Genomic DNA, 26,927 nt, shown 5'->3' on the forward strand with positions numbered 1-26,927 from the left:
GTAGCAGATAAACGACTATTATTCGATTATCGCTTTTCCATGGTATTGTGAATGTCTATTTCTCGTTCAATAAGCGACTGAGAATAGTTTTTAGTCGCTCATCCTTTTTCAGCTGTTTATTTGTAGAAGGATGAGCGTCTATAATATATTCACACGGACTTATTTAACCAGACAACGACGTTCACAATACCATGGAAAGGGGGTAATCGAATAATAGTGGTATATCTACTACCAGCCGACACTCGCAATAGGGGTGTTTATCTTCATCTCTTCTTATCTCTATCCTTTTATTTATCTTTATTTTTATGTAAGTTTTTGCCTTCTTGTTTGCCTGTTTTTATCTTTATCCTCCACTTTATCCTTATCTATATCCTTGTCTTTAACCTTATCTTTATCCTTATCCATACCCTGATCTTTGTCCTTATCCTCATCCTTATCTTATCCTTTGTGTCTCCCCGCACCCAGTGGCAGTCAATACTTCAAAAAGGAAATGAGTCAATACAAATGAAGCCGAGTGTATTTTGAATGGTTAAATCATTAATTAAACCCTTTTAAAAGAAGTTTCTCTTGCAGATATCGCCTATCTCTGACTATAACTGATCTGAAAACTATATTGTAAATGATTTTAATGGAAAACGATTGGTGCATTCCTAGCATTTGTGCTTAGAGGGCACAGAGAAGGCAAACATTTTTCAGTACAAAAGAAAACGCCATACGCTTTTTTCTAAAATTTCATAGAACCTTAACTATATCTGGCATTTTGTCCAGTTTTAAGTATTTTTTTGAGGTTTTTTGATTTTTTCAGTGTGAATTTTTGCTAGGTCATCAAAATCCTAGCCCTGTTAATGACATAATAACATGGTGTAAAAAATATTTTCATTTCCACGATAAGCAATGTTTACACTTCTATGTATGTAAAGTACATCTTAATACAAGGGGCACATAAATATTAGTATAGCTCATACACTTCAGCCTTTTAATTCATACACTTTTGAAGCAGAAAAATTTCAGGGTGTATGAACTACAGGTGGGCAGGGTAGCATTATGTAAACATTTTAATGTCAATTTAATTTATGGAACACGGACGCAACGCCCAATTAAGCTCTTTTGTGTGCATAGAACGTTATCTTCTTTCGTTTTGCCTATAGTCTTATTTAAAAAAAAATATCTCAACACACAAGTGCAATTCCGTATTCAACATTGAGCGCACGCTTTGTTAAATTGTTTCAACTTATTAGAACAGCTTTTAATAGTTTACACAGTGTTTAACTTTTATTGCAGCTTAATTCAGAGGATGCAAATTTTTTGTGAGTAAACACAAATGTTCGAGCAGTAGGTAATAAAGAATGTCAAAAAAAAACTCCTGCACCAGTTACACCTCACAAAATACAATTGATTTTTAATTACATATACATACATAAATACATTTTTTTTTATAATTATGATGAACTAACTCAAGTCTAACCACCACTATCATCTACTAAAGCATGCCTGATATAGCGTATCTAAACTGCTTTGTGTTTTGTTTACTTAAAATCAAATGGTGGCGCATCACGGCACGTATACGGCCCCATTGGCGCTATTATCACTTGTATTGACAAATTGTTACGCTCAGCCCCTATTAAATGCGGACTTAATTTAATGGAAGACAACGCCAGCTCATCGTAGGGTATAAGGTTGTCCACATTTAATACTCGCACTTTATTCGAGAAATACTCGGTACGTTCATGCACGGTAAGTATATGATCGATTTTATTCTGCACACCCGTGATCAGCACAGCCACCTAGAAACATGTGATTTTGCAAAAAACAACACTATTGATCACAATTTGCATATTAGCTACCTTAAAACGTTCCTCGTCCAATTGTGGATACTTGCAAGTGGCCCGTAGACGCACAGTTTTCAATGAGAACTCCGGCACATCTTCCCCCCAAATGATCTTCGCTTTGTTGTATTTGACGCCGCGCGGAAAGAATTCAATCTCCCAAGTTATTGTGTGATCTGGAAGAAATGGAAGAAAAAGCAAGTATGGATAAGATTTAATCATGGGATTTAGACCAAACAATTTGATACTTGATTCTCGGTAGATGGTAGGCTTTGTTTATATAATATGTAGAAAATTCTTACCATCCTCAGTTTCAGCAATATTGCGCTGCGAGAAAAAGCACGTAACATAGTTCGAGTATTTTTCGATTTGATCGAACTCCTTCACATGAATGCTGACACTCCATGTATCATTGGAGTAAAGTCGCGGTGTAAATTGCAGCATGCCTTCTGGGGAGTAACGCACTTCACTTACTCGCTCTTCTTGACCTGACTGATAGCTCATACCTGTTGAAATAAAGAAATTGTATTACTGCTTTTGTGATATATCTATAAGGCTTTATAATTTGACTCGCCTATTGCCATGCGCTGTACAATGTACTCCTTGTGGTATTCCAATAGTGGAAAGAGGAGCAAGTGCGCCAGTTCTCGCGGCGTCATCATTGCAAATCGTATGTGCACAACTGTCTGCTCGACTAATTGCAAGAAAGCAGTATTTTTTTCTTCCACGGTAAGCGTCTCATCGTTGTCAAACACCTCTTTGCGATGTAAGAGCCATCGTTGCAATATGCCAAATAGCTGATATTCACTAGTTACCACAATGTCATTTTGTTGCAGCAGCAACACCATAATTGCGGTATCCAATTCGACAAAATCTTTTGATTCGCTCACCATTTCTAAATTCCATTTCAAAAACCGTTTTAATGTCTCGGTGAGCTCTTTGTGATAAGGGCTAAAAGCAATTGTATACTGCAACCAAGATACTAGATAGCCTTGAGTGGCCGCCTTGGCAATGTGTTTCATCATGTAGTCAACGCAAAGCTCTACTAGATCCTATGAATGTGAATAGATATTTTAAATTTAAAGAAATTACACAATTATTTCCAAGTTTAGTGCTTGCCTTCACATTGTATTTGTCTGCCAGGGCCAACATTGGCATTACCGTTTGTAGTGAGATTTTTATTTGACCCACATACAAATATTTCAGAAATTGTGGAAATACCGCTGTGCAACATGGTTCTTCAACCAATTCGATAACATGCTTGCGGCACTCATTCCACTCGGGGTTCATAAGCATCACTTGGAACACCTCACTGCTGGCGCAGAGTATTACACGATGCGCTGGATACTGTTCATTGCCTACCACCAATATTATATCAGACATTAGCTGCTCTGCGTACAAATTAGCAATCTTTTCCAGGACGCTTTGCGAGTTGTTCATCTATGAGATACAAAGATTAGAGAAAAATATGGTACACAAGCCTATGCAATTTATTTTTTATAGCAGATACTAACCACACTCGAATCCTGACTAAGCTCCTCGCCTTCTTCCATTTTTAAGGTTGTGGGTTCCCTGTTAATTGCTCTGCTATTTATATCTCCGCCACCACCCATATAAACAGAATCGTCATCCATCTTCTCGGAGGGAATTCTATAACGCAGTGTTCTTTCTGCAACATTCAAGAATTGAAAAAACAACGTCTTGTAAACACACAAAGGACACACGCTATTTAGTTGTTTGAATTATAGAAAAATTTATGATTTTTTATATAATTAATTTGATAATTTGATGGCATTCAACTAATTTTGTGAAAAGAAAAATATCTGCAAGCAGTACAATATTCAATACACAAAAGAATGGCTGGATAATGAAACGAATGGCGAATAAAAACAAAACAAAAAACTATCAGTAGCAGGCCTGCCAACTTCCCTCAAACCGGCCACTTTTGGCCATTTTTCAATTTAGCACAGTTCTACTTTTCATCAACTAAAATTTTCTAGTCTTCTAACTTTATACTAATGGTTTATTTGACTTTTGTATTGCACGTTTGTGTCAGAAACGTGTTATTTATTTTATGGCTAAATGGGAAAGAAAGAATTCACTTTCCTCCGATTAAAAAAATGGCACCACTTGTGTCACATGAAATGATTGATGATGAAGACGTGATTGAGACAATTGGAAAAGTACGCATGTATTAGTGAAAAAGTTTTAAGTGTAATTACTTAAGTGTAATAACTTAAGTTATTCGTTGAATAATACGATAACGTTTAGCACTTTCCAAAATCGTTCAAAAAGTTTTCAAAAGAAGAAAAATACATATTTTTGGTGTGTGGCATGCGGTTCTACGTTTCTTATTTCTTATATACTGGTATGCTAAAATTAAGATTTAAATTTTCAGTACTAGTGAGTACCGACTTAAAGGCACATTTTAAATGCGCAAAAATACAACCCTATTAATTAGAAAGATTCTTATCAAAACAAGTGTAGGTTGAATGTCAAAATAAATTTAAGTAATTTTCCACAAAAAAAATTTGTTACGGCTTCTGTTTCTTTCACTAATCGTAAAAACGACCAAATGTATATGAAATAAGGCATAACCAAGCCAAATAGTGTCGTGCATAAAAATCGACTAAAGTGACGGCGCAAATTCCAGCATTTGTATTTCATCATACCCTCGGCTTTTTCGTGCCGGCTCATCAATGAATTCTTGTACCTAATAGCAAACAAACGAGCGCCTAAAATTCATAATGAGCATAGAAGTATCTACGAAAAAAACGCGCTTGTTACTGGAAGATCCCAGATTTCGCATACGCCCTTTGCAGCAAGTAGTGTCTGCCTGTACGGGGGCGCTAATAACAGCATGTTTCAGTGAGTACAAATAGTTGCCGTTTCCAAAAAAAAAAAAGTATCTTGTTTTTTTTTTTTCTATGCAGTGACACCGTTGGATGTTGTTAAGACCCGTCTACAAGCGCAACAAACCACCACAAACAAATGTTTCTTATATTGCAACGGCCTTATGGATCATCTGTGCCCATGCGATCCCAACATGCCCACACACCTAAAGCCGGAGAAGCGTTTAAATGGCACTATTGTACGTAATATATGCATAAATAATTTCTTTGAAATCAACAGTTTGCTCATAGGATGCTTTTGTGAAAATTGCACGCCACGAAGGCGTTGGTTCTCTTTGGTCCGGACTAAGTCCCACACTTGTATCTGCTCTGCCATCGACAATAGTTTATTTTGTCGCCTACGAACAATTCAAAATGCGCGCTTTGGAGCTGCACTACAAGTATCTGGCGGAAGTGAAGGGCTCGCCACGTGGCCGTGAGATACCTTTCCACATACCATTGCTCAGTGGAGTATCGGCGCGCATATGTGCGGTCACCTTTGTTAGCCCTATTGAGTTGATTCGTACAAAAATGCAGTCACAGAAAATGAGCTACCATGAAATGATATCCACTGTGCGAATGGTAATGAAAACGCAGGGTTTCTTCGGTTTGTTTCGTGGCTTACCACCAACGATTCTTCGTGACGTGCCCTTCTCCGGCATATACTGGACCTGCTATGAGAATATAAAAAGCTTTTTTGGTGTAGAAGAACCAACGTTTGGATTCAGCTTTATGGCTGGCGCAGTTTCTGGCTCGGTAAGTGCAAAAAAAGCAAGGTGAAATGTGAAAATCATCATGTATTACCAAACACAATGCAATCAACTTTTAACAAAACAGTGTTAATGAAGACTCGGAAAAAACAGCAATAGTTTGTTAAAGATCATATTTATCATATATCTTATCTTATCTGTTTTGATATGCGCATTGTAAACTTACAGTTAGCAGCCACCATTACAACACCTTTCGATGTTGTGAAAACGCATGAACAAATCGAATTTGGAGAAAAGGTGCTTTTTGCAGGTAAGCACTTGTGCCACTTATCAATACTTATAATACCCCTTCAACTTTCTAATTAATTTTAGACAAACCGCCGGCCAACGTTTCCAATTTAAATATACGACAACGGCTTTGGTCTATTTATCGCATGAATGGAATACGCGGTCTATTTGCCGGCTTAGGTCCACGATTGCTAAAAGTGGCGCCAGCATGTGCCATAATGATTTCCACGTTTGAACACAGCAAAGCATTTTTCTATCACTACAACATAGAAAAACACAATGAGGCTATATTAATGGCAAACCAAAGAGTAAAAGGTGTTTGATAGTTAGCGTGATATTATGCCTAAGTTCCTACGAACGCAGAGGCAAGGGCTCGTGGGAAAAAGGGGTTTACCTACATATAATAGAGTATTAATATATGCTGGGGTTTAAAATAGACCTTTGTGTTTAGCTTATAAATTTTACTGTTTATGTTGACCAATTGAAGACGTTAACTGAGATACTGGCAGTTGGCGCAGGCAACCTATTTATAATGTACGCACGTAAATCCTAATTATTAAATGGCAGTAGTTGAAGTTATGAATACCTATTTTTATAATCGATGGTCCAATCAACAAATGTTCCATTAAAAAGTAAATAAATACGCTTAATTGGCTTTTGAAGAAACCTTTGCATTCAAAACCCTTTTACCGCAAATAGTTTCCATCAGAAGTTTCGTGGGTTTATTAAAACGTAGACAATATTTTTTTTTTGTTTATTTTGATTTTTTAAAACTTGTAAGGAGTGACTGCATTTTAAAATGTGTTAAATTTCATGCACATTTTTTTTTAGTTACACTTTAAAACTTTTGCATTTTTAGTACCCGGTTCTAAGTTTTAATGATTACTTTTGATGCTCGACCGATTTTATGCAACCCTGAATAGCAAATGGAAGATGTGTGTGACAGTGGAGTTTATTTTTTTTTTGTTTATTTGTGGAATGCGAAAGTGTCAAACTGAATCAAAATAAAAACACGTGTGATCAACAGTGCAGCATTTAAGCCAAGAAAGTGTATTTTATAAATAATTAGTTGATTAACACAATGTCCGAAGATAAGCCTGAAGCCGCAAAAGAAGAATTACCGCAATCTTCGGTGGAAAACGATGAGCTTAAAGAAAATTCGGCAGCAAACGATGCCGATACAACAAAACCAGAAACATCTGTTACAGCAAAAAAACCAGCGGCAAAAACACAAAAAGGCAGAAAAAAGCCTGCAGAGGGTAATCCTGTACGCGGCTTGCCCAAGTCAGGTCGCCCATGGAAAACCCCAAAGCAAAAGTATTATTCCACGACACACTATATGTATGTACATTCATATTGAATTAACACGTCTTCATTCTAGGTTTAGTACAATAAAAAAGTCTAAACACCGTTTACCATTCGAAAAGAAAATGGAGCTGCGTAATGAACTGCGAAACATTAAGGAAAGATCACGAGAAATCAAAGAGCAACGCAAGGAAGCGGCTGTACAAAAGAATCAGAGGCGCATTGAAAATGCGGAGCGTCGTTTAGCAAATGAGCGTCGCTCAGAAATTGTCCAGATAATCAAGAACCCGGCGAAATTGAGGCGCATGAAGAAGAAACAAATGCGAATGATTGAAAAGAGGGACATAAGTCAAGTGAAAGTGGTTTAATTGTGACGTGTTTTACATCGCAGAGCAGGGCTAGTTTAAGTTTTGTAGTAACTTCCTTTTTATTAATTAAAAATTGGTGTGTCCCAGGAGCAGTAAGCCACGTGACTAATGTTTTTGAAATTGCATACTTTTAGGCACTAACTGAGTTTTTGCTGCTGAATAGAAAATTAAAAATAAAGAAATGGTTAGAAGATATTAATAATTTATTTTGGTGTATTGAGCTACGTACAAATGAGTAGCATTATGGGTGGCATTTGTAATCTATTTATATAGGTTATTTGTTTTAGAAATATAGATAGCTTTGTAAATGAAATTTTAACTCACAGCCATTCACAGAAGTATTCGTAATTTAGTTTTTTTCACAATATTCCAAATGTTTCCCATTATAAATCTTTTTCGTTAATTTTCACTTAAAATATAGCTCATTCTATAACAAAAACCATATACATAAATGATTCTCGCAAACTTTGTACAAAATTCATAAAAATGAATTAAACTTGAAAAAATTTACATCAAAATTTCAGACTTTTTATTCATAATTTTTAGAAACCTTTTCGGTATGCAGTTTTATAGCCCATTCAATTAATAGTACAATAAAGTGTAAGTTTCAAGTAGCTAAAAAGTACCGCTGATTTTTTAGAATTTTTTTTCGAGGGTGTTGCGCATTTGTATCCATATAAGGCATGAACAAAATCTATTTTTATTATTACCTTCCTTTTATTAGCTCTGGATGTAACTATGTAATATTGATGCGCCTAAAAGATGCAGCGATTTCTATTCTCAAGTTACATACCTGATGACAGTACGATTGGCAATTATAATAGGGAGGTTTTAGTTTTTAAACTATAATTTTATTATATGGAAGAAAATGCGCAACACCCTCGACAAAAAAACTTCTACAAAATCCGCAGCAAATTTTGGACGCTTGAATCTTGTACTTCATTATACTAAAATTGAACGGGCTACAAAATTGCATACCGAAAATTTTTCTAAAGATTCTGAATAAAAAGTTTGAAATTTTTATGAAAATTTTATTGAGTTTGATTCATTTCTATGAATATTGTACACTGTTTGCAGGAATGATTTACATATATGGTTTATTATTATGGTTTTATGAGCTATATTTTAAATGAAAATCAGCGAAAAAGATTTATGATAGAAAACATTTTGAATATTGTGAAAAAACTAATTTACGAATACTGCAAGTTTAACGCGCACCACGATCTATGTCACTCAAGCCTGGCTGAGCAGATAGACAATTCGACATTCTGCATCACGATCGACGACGTGCCCACCACGATTGTGGGCAGCTGCAGCAGTTCGGCAGACCTAATAATAGTACAGGTCTGATAGCTTATCACGGCGACCTATGCTAACACTGGCCAGACCACTTGCCCATAATCATCTCGGTCAATTAGCCCACCGACTTTGTTCCCGCGGACCATCGAACCTATATTAACTTTAACAAAGCTGATTTGAACGGCTTCGCGGAAGTTACCGAGAGCAGCTTCGCCGGCCTTCTTGCAATCACAGACATACACCCTGGCGAGCGCCGGTTCCGAAAGGTGGCCATTGTCGCATCGGCACGCGGAAATCCGCCCAAATTTCCCGGCAGAAGCAGCTGATCTAGCTAATGAGCGTGACCACCTACGCCAGGTAGATCCCGGGGAGCCTCGCCTTAAGGACCTTAACTTGCGAGATGGTAAATAAGGATAAGCGGAAAAAGCGAGAGGAGTACTGGAAGACCTGCAACTTCGCCTCTGGTATGAGTAATCTCTGGCCAACCATGAGTGGAAATTTCATTCGATGGTCGCACCTCGTTCGACCCGAAGAAATGCGCGAGCTATTTTAGGAGGCAATTTACACTGCATCCTTCGATAGACAAGGCCAAACGTCGAGCGGCCAGGGTGCTGCGCAAACTGCCCAAAAACAGTGCATCACTTGTTTTCACCAGCGGCAAAGTGAAGGGTCCTCAACCTGTCAAATGTACTTCTTTGCGATATTTTGTACTTCAGGTCCTATAGTTCTCCGATCTTCTGAACGATCGTCACTGGGTCTGGCCTGGGCGATAAATTCGTTAAAACCATTAAAGTCGCCGGGGACCGATGGCATCGTGCAATTGGTTGGATCCTATTTATGCGTACTGCGTGAGGAACGGGTACATCCCCAAGGCTTGGAGGGTAGTCAGTGTTGCGTTCATTCCGACGGCCGGAAAAGGCTCTCACATTTCCCCTAGGGTCTTAGGCCTATCTCAGGATTAGCTTACTTCTTGACAGAACTATCGCGTCGGAGTGGGGGAGCGCATGCACTCAGTGCAGAGTCAATAGGCGCACTCCACAAGGTGAAGTTCTCTCTCCCCTGCTCTGTATTGCGGTTGTAAACGACCTTTTAGAGGAACTGGAAAAAGTGGGCTGTCGGGTGATCGCCTATGTAAATGATTAAGGGTTGATGGGGGATGGTTAAGGAACGATTCCTATACATCCTTTTTGACCTGACTTAGAGTTACCTGAACCAGCTAACTAGGTGGGTAATCAACGGTAACTGTCTTGGAAGCCTAACATTGAGGAAAGGGTAAGAAAGGTGTCGGTTGCCTTGTACTGCTTTAGGGAGCTTTCAGTAAAAGGTGATGTCTCTCGCCCAAATTAATTCATTAGCTCTAGGAGATCAGATATAAGCCTATCTTATTTCAAGGAGCCCTTGTCTGGTGGAACTCTCTTCAGAAGGCTACACTTGTAAAACAGGAATTAGCGGAGCATTAGGAACCACACCTACACTGACGCTTAACGTATGTTGAACACGGCGCCTGCGGATATTGCAGACAGAATTGTCGCAGCACGAACTGCTATTAGGCTAGGGGAGACCGGGTCGTATTGTGACATAAAAAAGGAAAAGAGGACGTTTCTCTGCTGCAGCAAATGTTTTTATAGGGCACTTTAAAATACTTTTTGTAGCGCAAAACACGAGTGACCCATCGTTACTCCTTAAAGGTGTCGGAAAAACACGTTACGTGATGGGGGTTCTGACAGGCCATTGTTCGATTGGTATTCATGCGGTAAGATTTGGAATTTCAACTGATCCTTTTGTATCTGCTGTCTAGAGGAAGATGGAGTGGGATCATCTCCGAACTTTCTTTTAGACTGTCCAACCTTAGCGAGGCTCAGATGGAAGCATTTTGGCTCACACTTCTGAACAAACACTGAGCTCTCAGCGATCGAAATTATCCGCAAAATATAGGATTTCCGATTATGCAATTTCATTACTAAAAAAACGAGAATAAATGTTGTTTTTTTAATTTTTTAATTTTCCCATTAGAAATTCTTCTTCCACTAGTACATCGATTGAACCGTTTCTTTGAGTATATTTAGGGTAAAACTGGACCGATTTGCCTTTAACGAACACATATTTATGTATGTATGATCTGCTTGTAAGTTTATGTTAGTTTATTGTTTCTGCATAGGTTATTAATACTTTTTTGTGTATATTTTGTTTGTTTAAATACATGCTTCTAAAAGTGCTGTAAATACGTTTTTATTGTAATATTTTATTTTGCCTTTGTATTTTTAATTACATAGTTAACAAGTAATTTTGTCTCTTTTTTGTATTAGTTGACTTTCGCACAAAGCTGTGATTTAAATAAAGCACTTTCGTTTGGTGTAAACTGTTAATATCCGATAATTCGGACAATTGGAACATCATTTGTATGCATTAGCGACATCGTAGCGGTCGAAAGTATAAATTGGATTTAGTAAAAATTTTTAACGAAAAAATTTGCAAATAAAATTTTTCTAACTTAACAAAAATTCAAGCAACTAACATACTTGGTCAATTCAAAATAAAACACAAAAGTTTTTGTTTTTTTTTTTGTTGTTCATTATGTAATTTAATATCAATTTAAATACAAAAAAAAATTTGGTTTTCCACTCAGTTTTCCTTTCCTTTTCGTCACCAGCTGACATTAATACATTATTCATTATTCTCATTTATGTGTAGTGGTATTTGGGATTTTCATCATTCTTGCGTAGAGTAAAACAACAATTTCAAAATAATGTAAAAATTAGTGAAAACAATTAAATTATAAGGAAAAATAATTAAAAAATATATGTATGTATATATATTTTTTTTATTTAAGTAATTAAAAGTAGCGTCCTGGTAGTTTTTGCTTTTTTGTTCGGACCTCTAGTAACAACTGCTTTATTACTGCTCACTAGTTCTGGTTGTAGTTGTTGTTGTTGTTGTTATTGTTATTTATTTTGTTTACTCTCCTGCGGCAGTTGTTGCTACATAATCATGTCGTTGCTTTTTTGTTGTTATTAATTTACTTATGTGCAATGGGAATCATCGTTTCGCCAGATGTGATGGCGGGCAGTGGCGCTTCCACGGTTAAAACGCCATCCTTGCTGAGCGACGAGCGAATCGATTCCGGATTAACACCCTTTGGCAAGAGGAACTCACGGTTGTATTCCCTGTAGACGCTCTTCGTGTCCGATTTCTCTTCGTGTTTGGCATGCACCTGTGAAATAAATGTTTGGAAAGAAAAAGAAAAAAAGCAATTAGAGAAAGTTTCAATAGATAGAGAGAAATGTGTACGTAGGTGCTATTATACTTGGCGTTTTATTTGATTTGTTGCAATATGTATGTATGTATGTTCACATGTACATTAGGGTGCCTCACCAAAAAACATTGATTCGGTTTAACCAACGAAATTATAAAGCTTATTATACTTTAAGACTTCCACAAAAATATTAAGATTTATCTACTTGAGCTGGACCAATATGAAAATACTACCAAACATCTCATTTTGTTTCCTTTGGTAAAATTGTTAAATATTTTTATTTTATAAATTTAAGCTTTTCTATCATCTGAGGTGATTCTTTAGAAAACATATTTTGGTTTAAACTAATTTTATTTATAAAAAAAATAAAATTTTTGGAGCTATACGGAAATCGCACCAGCTCGCGTAAATCTTAATATTTTTTTTTAATATTCTGGGGGAAGTATCAAAATATAATAGATTCTATAATTTCGATAGAAAAACATTGCCGATTTTTTTTTTTTTTGTATGGAGAGTGATGCGCCCTAATGTATGATGATGTATGTATGTAAGAGTGCTTGAGTGCTTTTTTTTTTAGTGGTGGTGATACTTTTGCTGTCACGATCATTGCATACGTTGTGTTTTATCTGGGACAGCATGACAGCGCGTAGGCTGCATTCATGGCACAAAATTTATTTGAATCTCAAGTGCATAAATATTTTTTGTTTGTGTGTGTATTCAATTTGCATGTTACTGTTTATTTGGCCATCATAATTTTTACAAGCATAGTGTAAACCTGCTAACTACCTACAAAGAAATTAAACGTGGCATACAAAAAACTACTAAGCAATTTCGAAAAAAAATTTTTGTTTGGCCGAATGTAGGCATCCCCTTTTATATTTTTAAATTTTTTTGAAATACAGTAGAATCTCGAAAAATCTAACCGAATGTCACAAGGGTAATTAACCTTTGTAGTTAAAAACCCCAAAAAATTGCTATAGGGAAGACATAAAAATCGTTAGCATTGAAAAATGGTAAAATAAAAAATTGGGTATTATTATTGGAAGTCTCCTAAAGAGAAACAAGATTTTTCCGAACGAAAAATATTGATTTTAAAGAATTATGTACCATTTCCACGAAAAAACTTCACAGGCTTTGAGGCAGTACTAAATTAACATAATGGTACTCTTTTTAACAAAAAATACGGGCACTCCTTTTTTCCATTAAGAGAAATCCCAGGGGTGAGAGCTTAACATTTTAAACTTTTTTTTTTTACCACCCTAATGCACATAAATAAAATTTTGTAACAAAAAGGCACTTTTGATTAAAAACTTTTAATTTCTTTCTCTATTTTTTTAATATATTTTTTAGCCAAGTATATACTACATATCTTTATAGATACATACACGCATTGTACATATAAAAACGATGCTTACATAATTAAGAAAAATATATGTGCAAAAATCCATTTTATTTGCTAAATGCAAATATTCGCCAAATTCTAATGTAAACATTGTATTTTATTAGCTTCTGCAGCTGAACTCAAATCGTTTGTTTATAAATTTTTGTATTTCATACGCTTGTTTGCAATTGTAAATATAATGGATTAGAGATTTTTTTCTTCATGCGACTACTCTAAACTCATACGTTACGTAATAAGAAAATATGTAGGTAAGTAGATACATACGAAAGCATACATTTCTACATATTTCGATTTGTTTTTTGCCGAACCCGCATTTGCAGTCTGATCTTAAACCGAAAACATTTTTTTTTTGTACCAAAGTTCATTGACCTCAAGCACCCCCCGTTCCAGTACTTACATACCTACCAGTTCCTATCGCCCTAAGGTACATACCACCCTAATTTCAGTAAATTGAACCTCGCTAAAAGTTATTAAACTTTCATCAAGAAGGCATTTCGTTTATTTATTATTCCAGTAAAACTATTTAATTTTTTTTATTGTCGAATATACATATGTAAGTATGTATTTTTTTTTTAAATTGCCTTGCAAAAATACTGTAGACTCAGGGACGTACGGATTTTTTTTGTTTGTTTGCTTGTAAGATGGTACGGTCTAATGTACAAGTACATATGCAAATAAATTTGAAATAGTTCGAGAAAAATCTTGCAAAATAGAAAATTCCTAACAACCGTATACGCTGTTGCTGTTGCTGATCGGCAATGTTTATTAAATTATTTATTTGACTGCCTGTGTGTGTCTGTGGTTTTCGACTTATCGGCGACGACGAGCATGAGTCAATTTCCAAAAATATACACCCACAAGCAGGCATACTTTTGGTGAGGAGCAGGGTAGGGAGCTAGCAAATCACATTTGTAGTGAAATTGGAATTGACGAACAAAAAAAAAAACAAACAGAAATACGCAAACACTTCAGATTCATCCGAAATAAAGCAGAGATAAATAAAGTAGGTGGAAAAACAGATGCTACAAATCCTACAAATTAATTTTTGACGAACTGTCAGCGCTGCTGGCGACGCGATTACTAAAAAATTTGCCAAAAATATCTACACATGTACATAAATGCATTAGGGTGCCTCACCAAATAAGTTGCGGGGTTGCCACCGGAATTATGAAATTTACTATATTTTAAGACTTGCGCCAAAATACTACGAAAAGATATTTAGATTTTCGGGAGCTGCAGCGATATGGATATGGCCCCTCCAAAGATCGAGTTTTATATCTATATATTTGTATGCAGACCAATTAAGCTTAAAGATGCATATCAACTGAAATGATTTTTTGGAAAAAAATATTTTTAAAAACTAATTTTATCTATATATAAAAAAACGCAAATTTTTGGAGGTAGTTCCAAATCGATACAGCTCACGTTATTCTTAATATTTTTCCCAAATATTTTGGCGGAAATCTTAAAATATAATATATTTTATAACTCCGATGGAAAAAAGTATCGATGTTTTGTATGGAGAGTGAGGCAGCCTAATGTAAATACATACACATGGACTATATTTGTCTTTTTAGTTAAGTTTTTTTTGTTTAGTTTTTTAAGGTTTATTTTTCGAAGTGCTAATACTTTTTCAAAACCATACGTTTTTGCTATGCGGCTTTTGGCTTGGCACTTGGTTTATTGCCTGATTAAATGCGAGTTGTATTCTGCATATCGCCGTCATCAAAGCAAAAATTTTAAATTTTACAGGAGAAGTAAAATTCTTTTTAAATGTACTAAGAAATGCTGCGGAAACAAAAAGAGCTGCTCCAAAGTTGCTAATAAATCTTGAATTTAAAAAAAAATGGTTCTGAATTCTGGCATATGTAGCAGAGTAGCTGGGGACGAACTAACGGAATATTTAAAACCCTATACTTCTGAAAACATATCGAATAGGGGTTTCTTGCACAGATGATGACGATATGTACATATGTATGTAATAGTGTAGGCAATGGTTAGCAGCGAGATCGTGGTTTTGTTAATTATATGTGCGATCATTTTGTGTTATTTTATGTTCTTTGTATTTGTGTGTGTGTGTGTGTGTTTGCAATCCAATGGCACTTACCATCAATTTCTGATCCACAGTCTTGACAACGATTTCTTCGGGGGCGTATTGGCTCACATCGAAACGCAATTTCAGCATTTTGTTATCGCCATCCTCCTACGAAAATAAAAACAAAACACAAAAATAGTCAAATTTAGTAAAATACATTTACATATATACATACATACATACATATGTATTTTAGAATAATAACAATTGAAAAATAATTTTGTAAAAATTCCTACTTTATTAATGAGCACACACACTGCATGAGTAGGAGTAAGAGCTTGTTGACGCTACTAAACAAAAACATAATGGATCACGTCATTGTTACAATTAAGCCACAAAAAAAGACATGCCAAAAATTATTGTTATATTTTTATTTGTTGTTGTGTAGGCAGATGCTTTTTACAACGACAAAAAAAAATTATTTGATAGTGAGCAAATGAACTAGACCTTAGAAAAAATTTATCCGACATTCGAGACAACTTGAATGAAGAATAAAAATTTATTTGTCATTCAAAATGGTTTAAATGATGAATGAAAACTTATTCTTAATTTTTTTCATTCAATTATTCATTTTCCTGATTACGCCCATCTCTAGTACATACATCCTAGTGTTCTTAAATTGAATTGCCCTACATCAACTACATGGAACGTAATTTTTTCCACTGCCTAGGTTACAAGCTGAATATTTCACGCGAAAAATTTTTCTTAAAAAAAAGACATTGCTAAGCACATACTATTTTGTGTTTAGAATAAAAAAGACATAACATCTTTTAATACAGTTTTACTTAAAACAAAAATATAAAAACTTGAAAAATTATCGCAAAAATGTATATATACACACAATATACATATGTATATCAATCATGATTTTTTTGAGTGAATTAGTATAGTTTTTTATATTTTCGCTAAATTCAAGCTAGAATCGTTTCACTAAAAAAAGCTTAAAAAATAGTTATAAAAACCTGTTTGTTAAAACTGGACTTTTATATACATTCATATTTGCTGGGCCTCGAGCTGAATAAATAAAAATTATCATAGCTTAATTATAAAAACCTTAAAACAAATTGAGACAAGATTGATAGACTGCAATATGGCGAGAGTACCAGTTTGTCATAATCAAAGAAGATAGAAAATAAGGACGCTGTCCCGACTTTTAAAAACTATTCTTAGAGAATCACTTTAGCCAACATAATGATGAAAAAGCCCTATCTAGAATTTTTTTTAAATTCTGGCCACACTTTTGGATTTCGGCCGCACTGTGTGCCGTGTAGAAAAACGGGCGTTATTGGAAAAGGGGCGGGGTATTTAATTTTAGACAGGGCGGCGTATACCGGGTCTGCTAGTGCATTAGAAAGCTTATAAAGTTGTGTCTATAAAATTCTATGAAAAGCAAAATATTGTGATTTTTTTCAACGTTTTTGACTACGTTAAAAAAAATGTATTAAAAAATAAAAAAAATAATTTGCATTGATAATAATTAATTTCATATTTATTTATACTAAACAAACTAACAAAATTTTTTAATAGGATAATCCAACAGAGTAAAAATTTCGAAATTAATTACCGCACTCAACCGCGTTCCAAGCGTGTAATATTGTTTCGTTAGAAAATCCTTTAAGTATTTGCATCATATTGAAAAGGAGTAAGAGTAATAATAATGAGGCTGTTAAAACTATTTCAATAGATATGTATGTAGACTAACTTGCATTAATTAAAATACTTGTATCATTTAAATGAAGCTGTTAAATATTATAATACTAAAATATTTATTTCTTTTTCAATATAAACTTTAACTGAGCAAAATTTTTATTTGTTACGCGAACATTTTAGGCACAGTGATTGCTTCCAATTGGCATAATTATTGAACTATTTATATATTTATTGCTAATTAATTCCAGTTTATTGCGGTATTACAATTTAAATACATAATTTTTTAAAAAATTTATTAGAACTGTAAAACCAAATTAGCTACAAAATAAGATGCTATAGAAATGTAACTTTTGAGCTCGTATATTTTGTAATCATTTTTTTTTATTAGGCTTTTCTCAAATTGCTTTTTTCGAAAATTATCCACGCCTCCTACAGTATGTGCGTGTGTGTGTGTTTTATTCCTTATACAGCTTATGCTGATGTTATAATATAAAAAATAAATATAATAAAATCTTACCTGAATGAGTGGTGAACTAATGTCAGAGATGTAGTTCTGTCTGGGTGCTGGACGGGAGAGTGAGTTTGGTGCGCTGTAAGAAAATTATAAGAAAAAGTTTTAATTCCAAACGGAAATAGATAAATACTCTAACATACATTTATAATCACATAATCACAAAAAATAAAATTATCAAAAGTTTTACACAGAGTTGCTAGTTACCTACTACATGTATCTTACTGTGGGAAAAATATATGTATTTAAAATGGATAGTGGAATGTGTAAAATGTTTGAATTAGTTGCGACATGCAGCGTGGAAACTGGTTGCAAAAATAGTTTGTAAAAAGTAAATCATATTTGTGTTGCATATCGAGCCCTAACCGCCAAAATAACGTAAGCGACATTTTTTCCAAAATTTTCTTTTGGATGCAGAAATATTCCTAGAGCATCTAGATGCATCTCTGCATCAAAAAGAAAATTTTGAAAATAATGTCGCTTACGTTATTTTGGCGGTTAGGGCTCGATATGTTTTACCAAAATCATAAAAAAAAATTAATACATATTTACTGTGTTTTTTCACTGGTTAACCGATTAAAAACCCAAGATTTTTGCAGGTAATGATTTTATGAATTTTTTTTATTTACTCATTATTTACCTAGTGGTATGTGTGCGTGTATGTGTTTCATAGGTGCGCGTATAGGAATGCATAGCGAATCACAAATGTCTTTAAATTAAATTGTGAAACTAAATTTACAAATCGAATTTTGAAACAATGTATGCATTAAAAAAAAAGCCTTTGTAAAACTACACGAAAATAAAAATTCAAAACACTCCACCACACTTCATTCACTTTCGAATACTGAAAGCCAATTCTCTAATTTCCCCACCATTTATACATAGTTCAGCTTGAATTCGTTGCTTACATTTTATTTATTATCGCTTTAAATGTAAACAAAAACGATATTCACTGAAGAAAACACCCCCAAATGAGCGTCGACTTGTTGTCCCTAAATTGACGCTTGCCACTTCCGTTTCCGGCAGCACGTGTAATGCGTGGCTTTACAGCACGTACTATAATGCACCGTTTGTTTTAACTACATATGTACATATGTATATATGTAAATATGTATGCATTTATTTCTAATTCTTTCTAGACCAAGTGACAGTGACATTTAACGACGGGCTATATGGTTCAATGAGCCGCTTTGATGAAAAACACATGCGCCCTGCAAACATTAACAGCATCATCGTGAAGTGAGAAGAATTACTTAAACAACTACAAAGCAAATGCAATGATGCAAGCAACTGTAGCCAATCGAAAGGGGAGTAAAGTACAAACATAAGTGCCCTGCAAGAAAAATGTTGAAACGAACGTCAAATGCATGCAGTATATTATTTTAATAATACCTAAAGTCTAAAGTGTTTTTGCAAGGCAATTGCGAAAAGCAAATTCTTTTGCCGATAGAAAAGAATGCACAACGAAACATTTTGGTCAGCCGAAAATCATTATAACAACATATTGCACAACCTACGAAAAGAGTTTTCTGTTTTATCATCTTCTTTATTAAGCTTACTATATTAAAACACAAAAAAAAATTTTTCAATTATCTTCATTATAAACAAAGTGGCGCTATTTACATTTGAGCCCTCTCATTAGGATATGGACATCCATTATTGTGACGGGGTCTGCCTCTCTCTGCCAATTAGTTTAAAAAGTCTAATAATTTTTGATGTCTTCTTTCGTTTTTAGCAATTTTCTTTCAATAATTTTCAACATGTCGCAGTTGTGAACAGTTTGGTCGGTTGTGGTCCTTTTGATCGATATTTACCCCGGGACTGACATACCAGTTCATGGCAAGAGGGTTGTAAAGGCACAATGCTAAATCGGCACAAAATTTTCTCCGAAAGCTCACACTTCGCCGCACACATTTTGAAGAGTACGTAGAAGTTATAAGCAACATCAATTTAAGAGAATGTTTAAGTGAGAGCCGATAAGTTACGTTAAATTAAGTTAAGCTGCCATAATCAGGCTTTTACTCTACACCTGATTTTGCAGTATTGATGTCATTGCGAATGAGGTAAACTCTCTATCCGCCTGGGTTATTTTCGATTTTACCAGATACATGTTATATGTATGTATGTACATTAGTGCGGATCGGTCCCCATACAAAAAAAAAAGTTTTTCCAATCCACCCCTAGGATTAAAGATATTTTGAAGGCGATCCCAAAAAAAATTTTTTTTTTTTGCCACGCCGTACACCGTTGTTCATGGCTTGGAAGCCGCCACAATTCTTACCTTAATCATTTTTTACTCCGAGTTCAAATTCTAGTAGTGACTGTCGGTATTTCGTTTCACATCATACCTAAATTCCAATTTTTTTTAGTCTGTCGAAAAGGCCTTTAAATTCTGTGAAACTTTTTCTAAAAAATGATTAAGGTAATAATTGTGGCCATGAACAACGGTGTACGGCTCATTAAAATCGGACTTAAAAAGGCGACGTAGTGTCAAAAAAAGTAAATAGCCCATCGGGGGGGCGTGGCAAAAAAAAAATAAAATTTTTTTTGCGATCGCCTTCAAAATATCTTTAATCCTAGGGGTGGACTGGAAAAACTTTTTTTGTCGATCCACCCTAATGTACATTCATAATATGCCAATGAATGTCCTGTAGGGCATGCATGTTCACTCTGCATCTCCCATGGGAGCGCGAACTAAGTATGCAACTGATAGCCAAACATATTAATCGACGCCTTATTGGCACTACAATTTCTTTACCTCAGATATAAAAGGAAAAAAAACATATCGCTTATTTACTAAAAGACTGACATGACTAGAAAATGCAAATTTTGAGAATATGATGCAGGGTTACTTGTTTTATACCTTGCTTAATATTTTGTAAAAATTTCACACAAAAATCTTGTATAGTTTTCTTGGGAAAAAATTATATTTCAACACTATTTTACGCATTTTGAGAGTAAATTGGAAACTTGCAACGCCCCATCTGAAATATTGCGTATTTTGAGTTGTGACGGTCTTTTAGGAACATACCATGTACATATGTATGCATGTATATGTAATAGGAAGGATGTGGACGCTTAATTTTGGTTTTCAGCGCTCATCTTTATTTTACCTTGCCCATCTGCTCAACATTTGTTGCATGCAGGCGCGACGAGTCATACATTCACACGCATAGGTGCCAAAAATAGCGCATAAATAAGTACGCTAGCATTTTAGTGTAGTGTTAGCCCCCCAAGGCATTGGCGCTTAGTAATTCGAAAAAAAAAATTGATGGAAAGGAAAAGCCGATAGTGAAGGTTAGGGTATATTATCGATGTTTGAAAAATCGATGTTTCGAGAAATCACATCATTTCGATGTATCGGACTAAAACATCGATGTTTTACCGATGTTTTTAGGAAAGCTTGCTGATTTTTTTATATTGTTCACAAAATTTAAAATTGGATTTAAATAGTTTTTCTTAAAGAATGAACTAAGTTAAAAAAAAAATAAAAATTAAAATTAAATACGAAAAAAATTGTGGGTTTGTATTTTGAAAGGGTGTGTAGTGTTGAGAAATGTATTAAAATTTAGGTTTAGTACTGCAAACGAGTTGGTTTTTGCGACCGGCCGGCTTTTCATCCGAGGACAAGTTTGGCAAACTGGGTGGTGGCGCTAACCAGTTTTACAATGTCACTAGTTTTAAAGCAATTTATCTATTTCGATGTCTGAAGCCACGACCATCGATGTTGCTCGATACATGGATGTTTTTTTTTACATCCCTAAGTAGTGCATTCAACGCTCATAGCGCAGCAGTTATTGTCGCGCAAATTAAAAGCTTTATTTACCAGTCACATTAATTTATTTTATAAATATTATTATAATGTTTTTCGACAGCTGTTGCTAAGCATTTGCTTGCTTGCGGTGAAACGTGAAATTAAAATTTTTTTCTTTATTATTAGAATAAATTAATGACAATTTGCTTTACAAAATAAGCCAACACAATAAACAAGAAAATATGGTTGGTTGTCATAGTTAGAGAATAATGAAGAATGCAATTAATGATACGTGATAGATATAATTTAGAAACATTTTAAATTGAAATTTTGCAAACGATGTTCGAAAAACTGGGTCATATTGTGTGAGATTTTATATAGTATGCACAAAAATGCAATTATTTCTGCAGTCTAAAAATTTTATTTTAAAATAGATATGTATGTGTAAATTTTTTATTGCACAAACTAGTCCAACGATTTGACACTTAGTGAGCCTCTCCGAACTAGTCTAGATGATGGTAAGTATTATTGTTTTTGCACAAATCGAAAATGCCCTTGATTTTAGACCTCCATTTCAGCTTCTGCAAAGCACTGTCGGGGATTGGATCAGTTTTTGTGGCAAAAACGCGTTTTTTGTATTGACAAAAATTAAAATTTTTATCCTTGGTATTTCAAACTAAATAATTTTTCGCAATGTATGTGAAGTGTTTTATTCTAATTTCTTTTCGCAAATTTTTTATAAAAATATAGTAAAATATAAAATATATAAAATATATAAAATTAAAATCTCAAAACTTTATGCAAAATTCACGAAAATTCAATAAATTAACGTCCTAATTTGCAACTTTCTTATCAGATTTTTTATAAAAATTCCAACACCCAAATTCATAAAAAATTAAGAACACTTTAACTGCTTTATAAATCGAAAATTTGTACGAAAATGTCACTTTATAGAGGAGCTCTAAATTTTTTTTTATGAATAAAGTCATAAGTATGCAGTTTTATAGCCCATTTAAATTTATATATATAAAACAAAGTGCAAGCTTGAAGTTTATAAAAAATCACATTGATTTTAGGCATTTTTTTCATACACTTTCTTGCATACTATAAAACAAATTTTCGAACATACTACTTTGTACGAAAGAAACTGCATGAAAAAAAAATGTTCGGTCATAATTAATTTTTGCCACAAAAATGAGTCAAATGACCCATAGTGCCGTAGTATATTTATAGTACAGTAAGTTTTTTTTAGCTTTTTGGCTTTGAATTCTGACTGCTGATACGGGGTCAGCGATCAAAAGTATATAACTAGTCTCCAGATATAAAATATGTACCTACGACCCACATAGAACCAGTGTTTTGTTAGGAATGAGCAAAGTTACAATGATGACAAACCACTTCAACCAACCAACCAACCAATGGCCTAACTAATTGTTGAAAGCATAACTCCGCTATATAAACAAATAAAAAATAATTGTTTGCCGAACGAAACTAGTCATTATGTTTCTAGACATTTCGGGTTGCTTAATCTGAATCGAATTTCAAAAGTTGGCTTCTATTGCGCCTCTTGCTCCTTGCAACGCTTCGATCAGTTCTAACCCTTTTAGGAAATCCAATAGTGTTTAATGACCCGAAGTATTTCTCCCGTATTTTTCTCACTGCATCAGCTGCATTGTAACAGAAATGGCATAAATCGTTAGACCAGATCCCGGGTTTTCATAGGACACCTGCATTGAGCTCCTAAGATACCTGTTGGAATTGTTAATTTGTTCTTTGGGAGGTTAATAAGTTTGTCAAATCTTCTCCAATTGCATCTCCACACAGACTTGGTTCCAATGCTGTTCTGTAGTTGTTATTTCTTCGCTCCTAAGCTCTTCTCTGATGGTATGGGGTGCTATTGCAAACGGGGGCAAGGCATCATTTTGTTATAGATTTTGGATCTCTGAGTGCGAATCTGCAGTCAGTATTCAAAATTTGTAGAATTTGACATCCACTGTTTTTATTTATTTTTACTGCAGTGTTCAGATCGATACGAAATTTTTTTACTCGATTCGAATTCGCTCATTTGATATGCCATCACTAATTCGAAAATTTAGCGCCGATCGTGACTCACTGAAATATATTTTTCATATTATTTTGCTATGCCCGATGTCTGCCAACATTCTGGCAAAATATTTAACATTTGTGTTGCTTGAATTTCATTAGGATAGTTTTTACTTAGCTAACATTTTTGCTTTGTACCCATTAAATTTCATTTAATTCTTTTAGGTTTTATTTTTTTTTTATTTTGGAAATTAATATGTATTTGCTGTTTTGACAAGTTTTAGCCATTTTCTTTCGTACATTTCACTTTCTTTTTTCCTTTCACGTAGTATACATACATACATATGTATGCACGGCAAACAATAAACAATTTGGCAAAATGAAATTTGGCAACTGTGCCAAATTCTTACTCATTGTACTCATACTGGCTCATACAGCTCTCCTATTTTGCTATTGTACCATAGATAAAAAAAAACAATGTCTACATACTCGTTTTTAAAAAATGTGTAGCGTAAGAAAATTGGTCTTCCTATAAGTTACAAATCATCGACTAGCTTTGCAGAACGTGCAATTACATATAAAAAACATAAGTAAAGAATTACAAAGGTAAAAATTAAAAGTTCAAAGTCCCCATTATAAAATTGTATTTCATTCAAATATTTTTAGCTCTTTGAAACCCAGAAAATGTATGAATATTAATGCTTAAAATATTAAAAACTGTGCACATATGTATGTATGTTTGTATTTAAGTGTGTGCGGGGTGTGTGTCATCAAACACTAAATAAATTATTTGCATAACAGCAAAGGTGTTCGCGACATCATTTTCATTGCCAGTTCGCTTCTAGCGAAATTCCATAGCATTTAACTGACACGTCCCCTACCTGACAATTTAAGTATCGAAATTAGTTATGGTATACATTTTTGAACGTGCAAGAAAATAAAAAAATATTATACTTAGCTACAAAAGTGTTAGTTTCTTAAAATTAAAGACTTAAAAAACAGCATGCAAATTGTGATTTTACTATAGAAAAATTATAACAAACAAAAACTTTTATTATTTTTATAGCGAAAATATTTTTGTTTCGTATGTACCTGCTGCTGCTGGTTGTAGTCGTTGTCTTTTTAGTAGAACTATTTTTTATAGTTTTAAGTTTTTTTTTTTTCATTTCGTCGAATGAAAAGAAGCATTAATAAGCAAGATTGAAAACAGTTTACATAGCATGAAATACGTTTTTGTAGAATAAAGCATACATATTTTTTAAATATGTAAATATGTAGTGGTTCCATTATTGTTTATTTTGTAAGCATGTAGAAAGAGCAGAGAGGAAGAAAGAAAATATTAGTTAGTATGATAAATATACATAATTTTCTAAATTTACAAAAATTCTTACATAAAATATTATATTTTCGTCGACTTTTTCACGTACAGAACTTTATCATTTTTTTTTTACAATCTTTTAAACTAAAAATTTTTTTTCGATTTTCGTTGTATATTCTCTACTAGTGTAACACCTTTGTAGTGGCACGCGTGCGTATATCAAATTTTTACCAACCATTTTTTCAAATGAAGGCACTTCGTTATCGGCTACCTTAACGTTTTTAATTACTTCAGAGAATTATAAAATATTTTGCGCAATGACAGTTTTATTTTCCTTTCACAGTTTTGGTTTTGTGACAAACCCGGTTTAGGCGTTGTGCCATCGTCAGTGTCGCTGTTCCTTCTCGCGAAACGAAAACTGCGCCGAAAAGCGTTTAAGTTTTCACGAATCGAAAAATTATATTAAAGATGGCAAAAAGGCCGAAAGCGTTAAGTCTCCAAACAAAAACTGGCAAGGGATGACGGTAATACAGTGGCTCATACTCAAAATCATGCAGTGATCATGATTGCCACAATTGGTAACTTTCTACCAAAATTGGTAACTTTTAAACGATTTGGTAACTTGGTAAATTTTATTTTATTTTGGTAACTTTTGCAACCAAACATCTATTTGCATTATAAGAAAGAAATGAATTATGTTTTGCCTGTGCGTAGTTATAAAAACCCTTCGAGTTTCAGTGGCAGCACTACTGACACTTCTACAAATTTACTTCGATAAAATTAGAGTCATCTCATATTCGAATACTGGAAATATTTGAATTACAGTGGCAGCACCACGAACTGCACTTCTGAAACAACTTTCGAATGTTTGCGATACATTTTGACATCGACAGTACCAAAGGTATAAAAATTCGGCCATCTGGCAATTTTTGGTAAGGTCCACAAATCGATTTGATTATTCCGGCAGAAAAAAAAAAATGTCGCGTGCTTTTTACCAGTCCCACCTACCTACATGTATTTCGACCCACAGAATTCGAATCTGAGGTCCGTTTGACATTACTGTACGTGTACTGTATTATGAAAAAACCGAAAAAAAATAACTCGAAATTTCAGTTTTTCAGTTTTCAGTTTTTTTGTATGCCGGTGCTATTATTCCGTGAGTCGCAGGTTCAAATATCGGCACATTCCGAACGAAAAATTACACATTGAAGATGGCACAACGCCGAAACCGGTTTGTCTCCAAACCAAATTTGCTAAAAGATGACGAAAAATCGTTCCAGATTACATCAAACTCCTACCGTGTCGGAAACACCAACAACGAAAACAAGAATATCGGCACATGCAGTAATTAATTGATAGAAAAATATTTTCTAATAAAAAAAAATATTATAATTGTCAATAGCATTTTCAATCTTGATAATTTATCAAGAAAATAGATTTAAACTTCTTTGCTAGAACTGGCGTGTTTTGATAAATAATCGAAAGTTGAAAATTTATAAAAACTAGTGTTCGCCCAGCGGTTGAAATTCAACCGATAAAATTAAGGATAGTTTATGTAAGTTGAAAGAGCTAAAATAACATTAGTTGGAATGGGTTAAGTGGAGGGGAGTTTAGCTTAGTACTTGGCATAACATAACATAACCATAACATGAGAATAAATAACATAACATATGAAGCATAACACACCACAATATAACATCGCACACTCTTCAGTTGTAATTCCTTTTCATCCCTTTTTTCACCTCTATCTAAATCTTATTTATTTTGGTTCATTTTATGCCAAATGATGTTGCCTTTGATGCCACATCAAGTGATATCATGTCATGTGGTGAAATTGGGTGTGGTGAGCTGCGGTGTGGTGGAATTGGGTGTAGGAGTTATGGTGTGGTGAATTTAGGTGTGGTGGATTCAGGTGTGGTGAGTGAAGTTATGGTGAGAAAGTTGAGGTATGGTGAATTTTGGTGTGGTGAGTTGAGGAGAGTTAAGGTGTGGTGAGAAAGTTGAGGTGTGGTGAATTAAGGGTGGTGGATTTAGGTGTGGTGGATTTAGGTGTGGCGAGTTGAGGTGTGGTTAATTTAAGTGTGGGGAGTTAAAGTGTGGTGAATTAATGTGTGGTGAGCTCAGGTGGCGTAAGTTTTTAAGTTAAGATGAGTTAAAGTTTGTCCTTATCTTCATCTTCATCTTCATCTTCATCTTCATCTTCATCTTCATCTT

General features: G+C 34.3%; 4 protein-coding genes across 4 annotated transcripts in view; 2 read left to right on the forward strand and 2 right to left on the reverse strand.

The window, feature by feature from the left end:
* Nucleotides 1-1,244: 1,244 nt before the first annotated feature.
* On the reverse strand, nucleotides 1,245-3,709 carry LOC118733248 (BTB/POZ domain-containing protein 17). Its single transcript, XM_036462572.1, has 6 exons — nucleotides 3,341-3,709; nucleotides 2,946-3,266; nucleotides 2,401-2,878; nucleotides 2,129-2,332; nucleotides 1,845-2,002; nucleotides 1,245-1,784 (listed from the first exon to the last, which is right to left on the reverse strand). Exons 1-6 carry the CDS (start codon nucleotides 3,458-3,460, stop codon nucleotides 1,527-1,529), a joined length of 1,539 nt encoding a protein of 512 aa, XP_036318465.1. The 5' UTR covers nucleotides 3,461-3,709; the 3' UTR covers nucleotides 1,245-1,526.
* A 570-nt stretch (nucleotides 3,710-4,279) lies between these two features.
* LOC118733249 (solute carrier family 25 member 40-like) lies at nucleotides 4,280-6,426 on the forward strand. Its single transcript, XM_036462573.1, has 5 exons — nucleotides 4,280-4,694; nucleotides 4,760-4,917; nucleotides 4,970-5,473; nucleotides 5,656-5,737; nucleotides 5,800-6,426. Exons 1-5 carry the CDS (start codon nucleotides 4,574-4,576, stop codon nucleotides 6,036-6,038), a joined length of 1,104 nt encoding a protein of 367 aa, XP_036318466.1. The 5' UTR covers nucleotides 4,280-4,573; the 3' UTR covers nucleotides 6,039-6,426.
* A 259-nt stretch (nucleotides 6,427-6,685) lies between these two features.
* On the forward strand, nucleotides 6,686-7,594 carry LOC118733250 (coiled-coil domain-containing protein 86). The gene is made up of 2 exons (XM_036462575.1): nucleotides 6,686-7,032; nucleotides 7,097-7,594. Exons 1-2 carry the CDS (start codon nucleotides 6,797-6,799, stop codon nucleotides 7,386-7,388), a joined length of 528 nt encoding a protein of 175 aa, XP_036318468.1. The 5' UTR covers nucleotides 6,686-6,796; the 3' UTR covers nucleotides 7,389-7,594.
* A 3,896-nt stretch (nucleotides 7,595-11,490) lies between these two features.
* The window catches only part of LOC118733255 (heat shock protein beta-1), a gene marked incomplete at its 5' end in the record, with an annotated part of 40,064 nt that continues 24,627 nt past the window's right edge, over nucleotides 11,491-26,927 (reverse strand). Inside the window, 4 exon segments of the mRNA XM_036462584.1 lie at nucleotides 11,491-11,898; nucleotides 15,450-15,545; nucleotides 17,605-17,677; nucleotides 24,488-24,526. Of these exon segments, the coding sequence (XP_036318477.1) occupies nucleotides 11,704-11,898; nucleotides 15,450-15,545; nucleotides 17,605-17,677; nucleotides 24,488-24,526 (403 nt within the window). The 3' untranslated portion in view covers nucleotides 11,491-11,703.

The sequence above is a fragment of the Rhagoletis pomonella genome, unplaced genomic scaffold (assembly GCF_013731165.1).
Source record: "Rhagoletis pomonella isolate Grant_MI unplaced genomic scaffold, Rhpom_1.0 Rhpom_scaffold_00002, whole genome shotgun sequence".
In the NCBI taxonomy this organism is placed as follows: Eukaryota; Metazoa; Arthropoda; class Insecta; order Diptera; family Tephritidae; genus Rhagoletis; species Rhagoletis pomonella.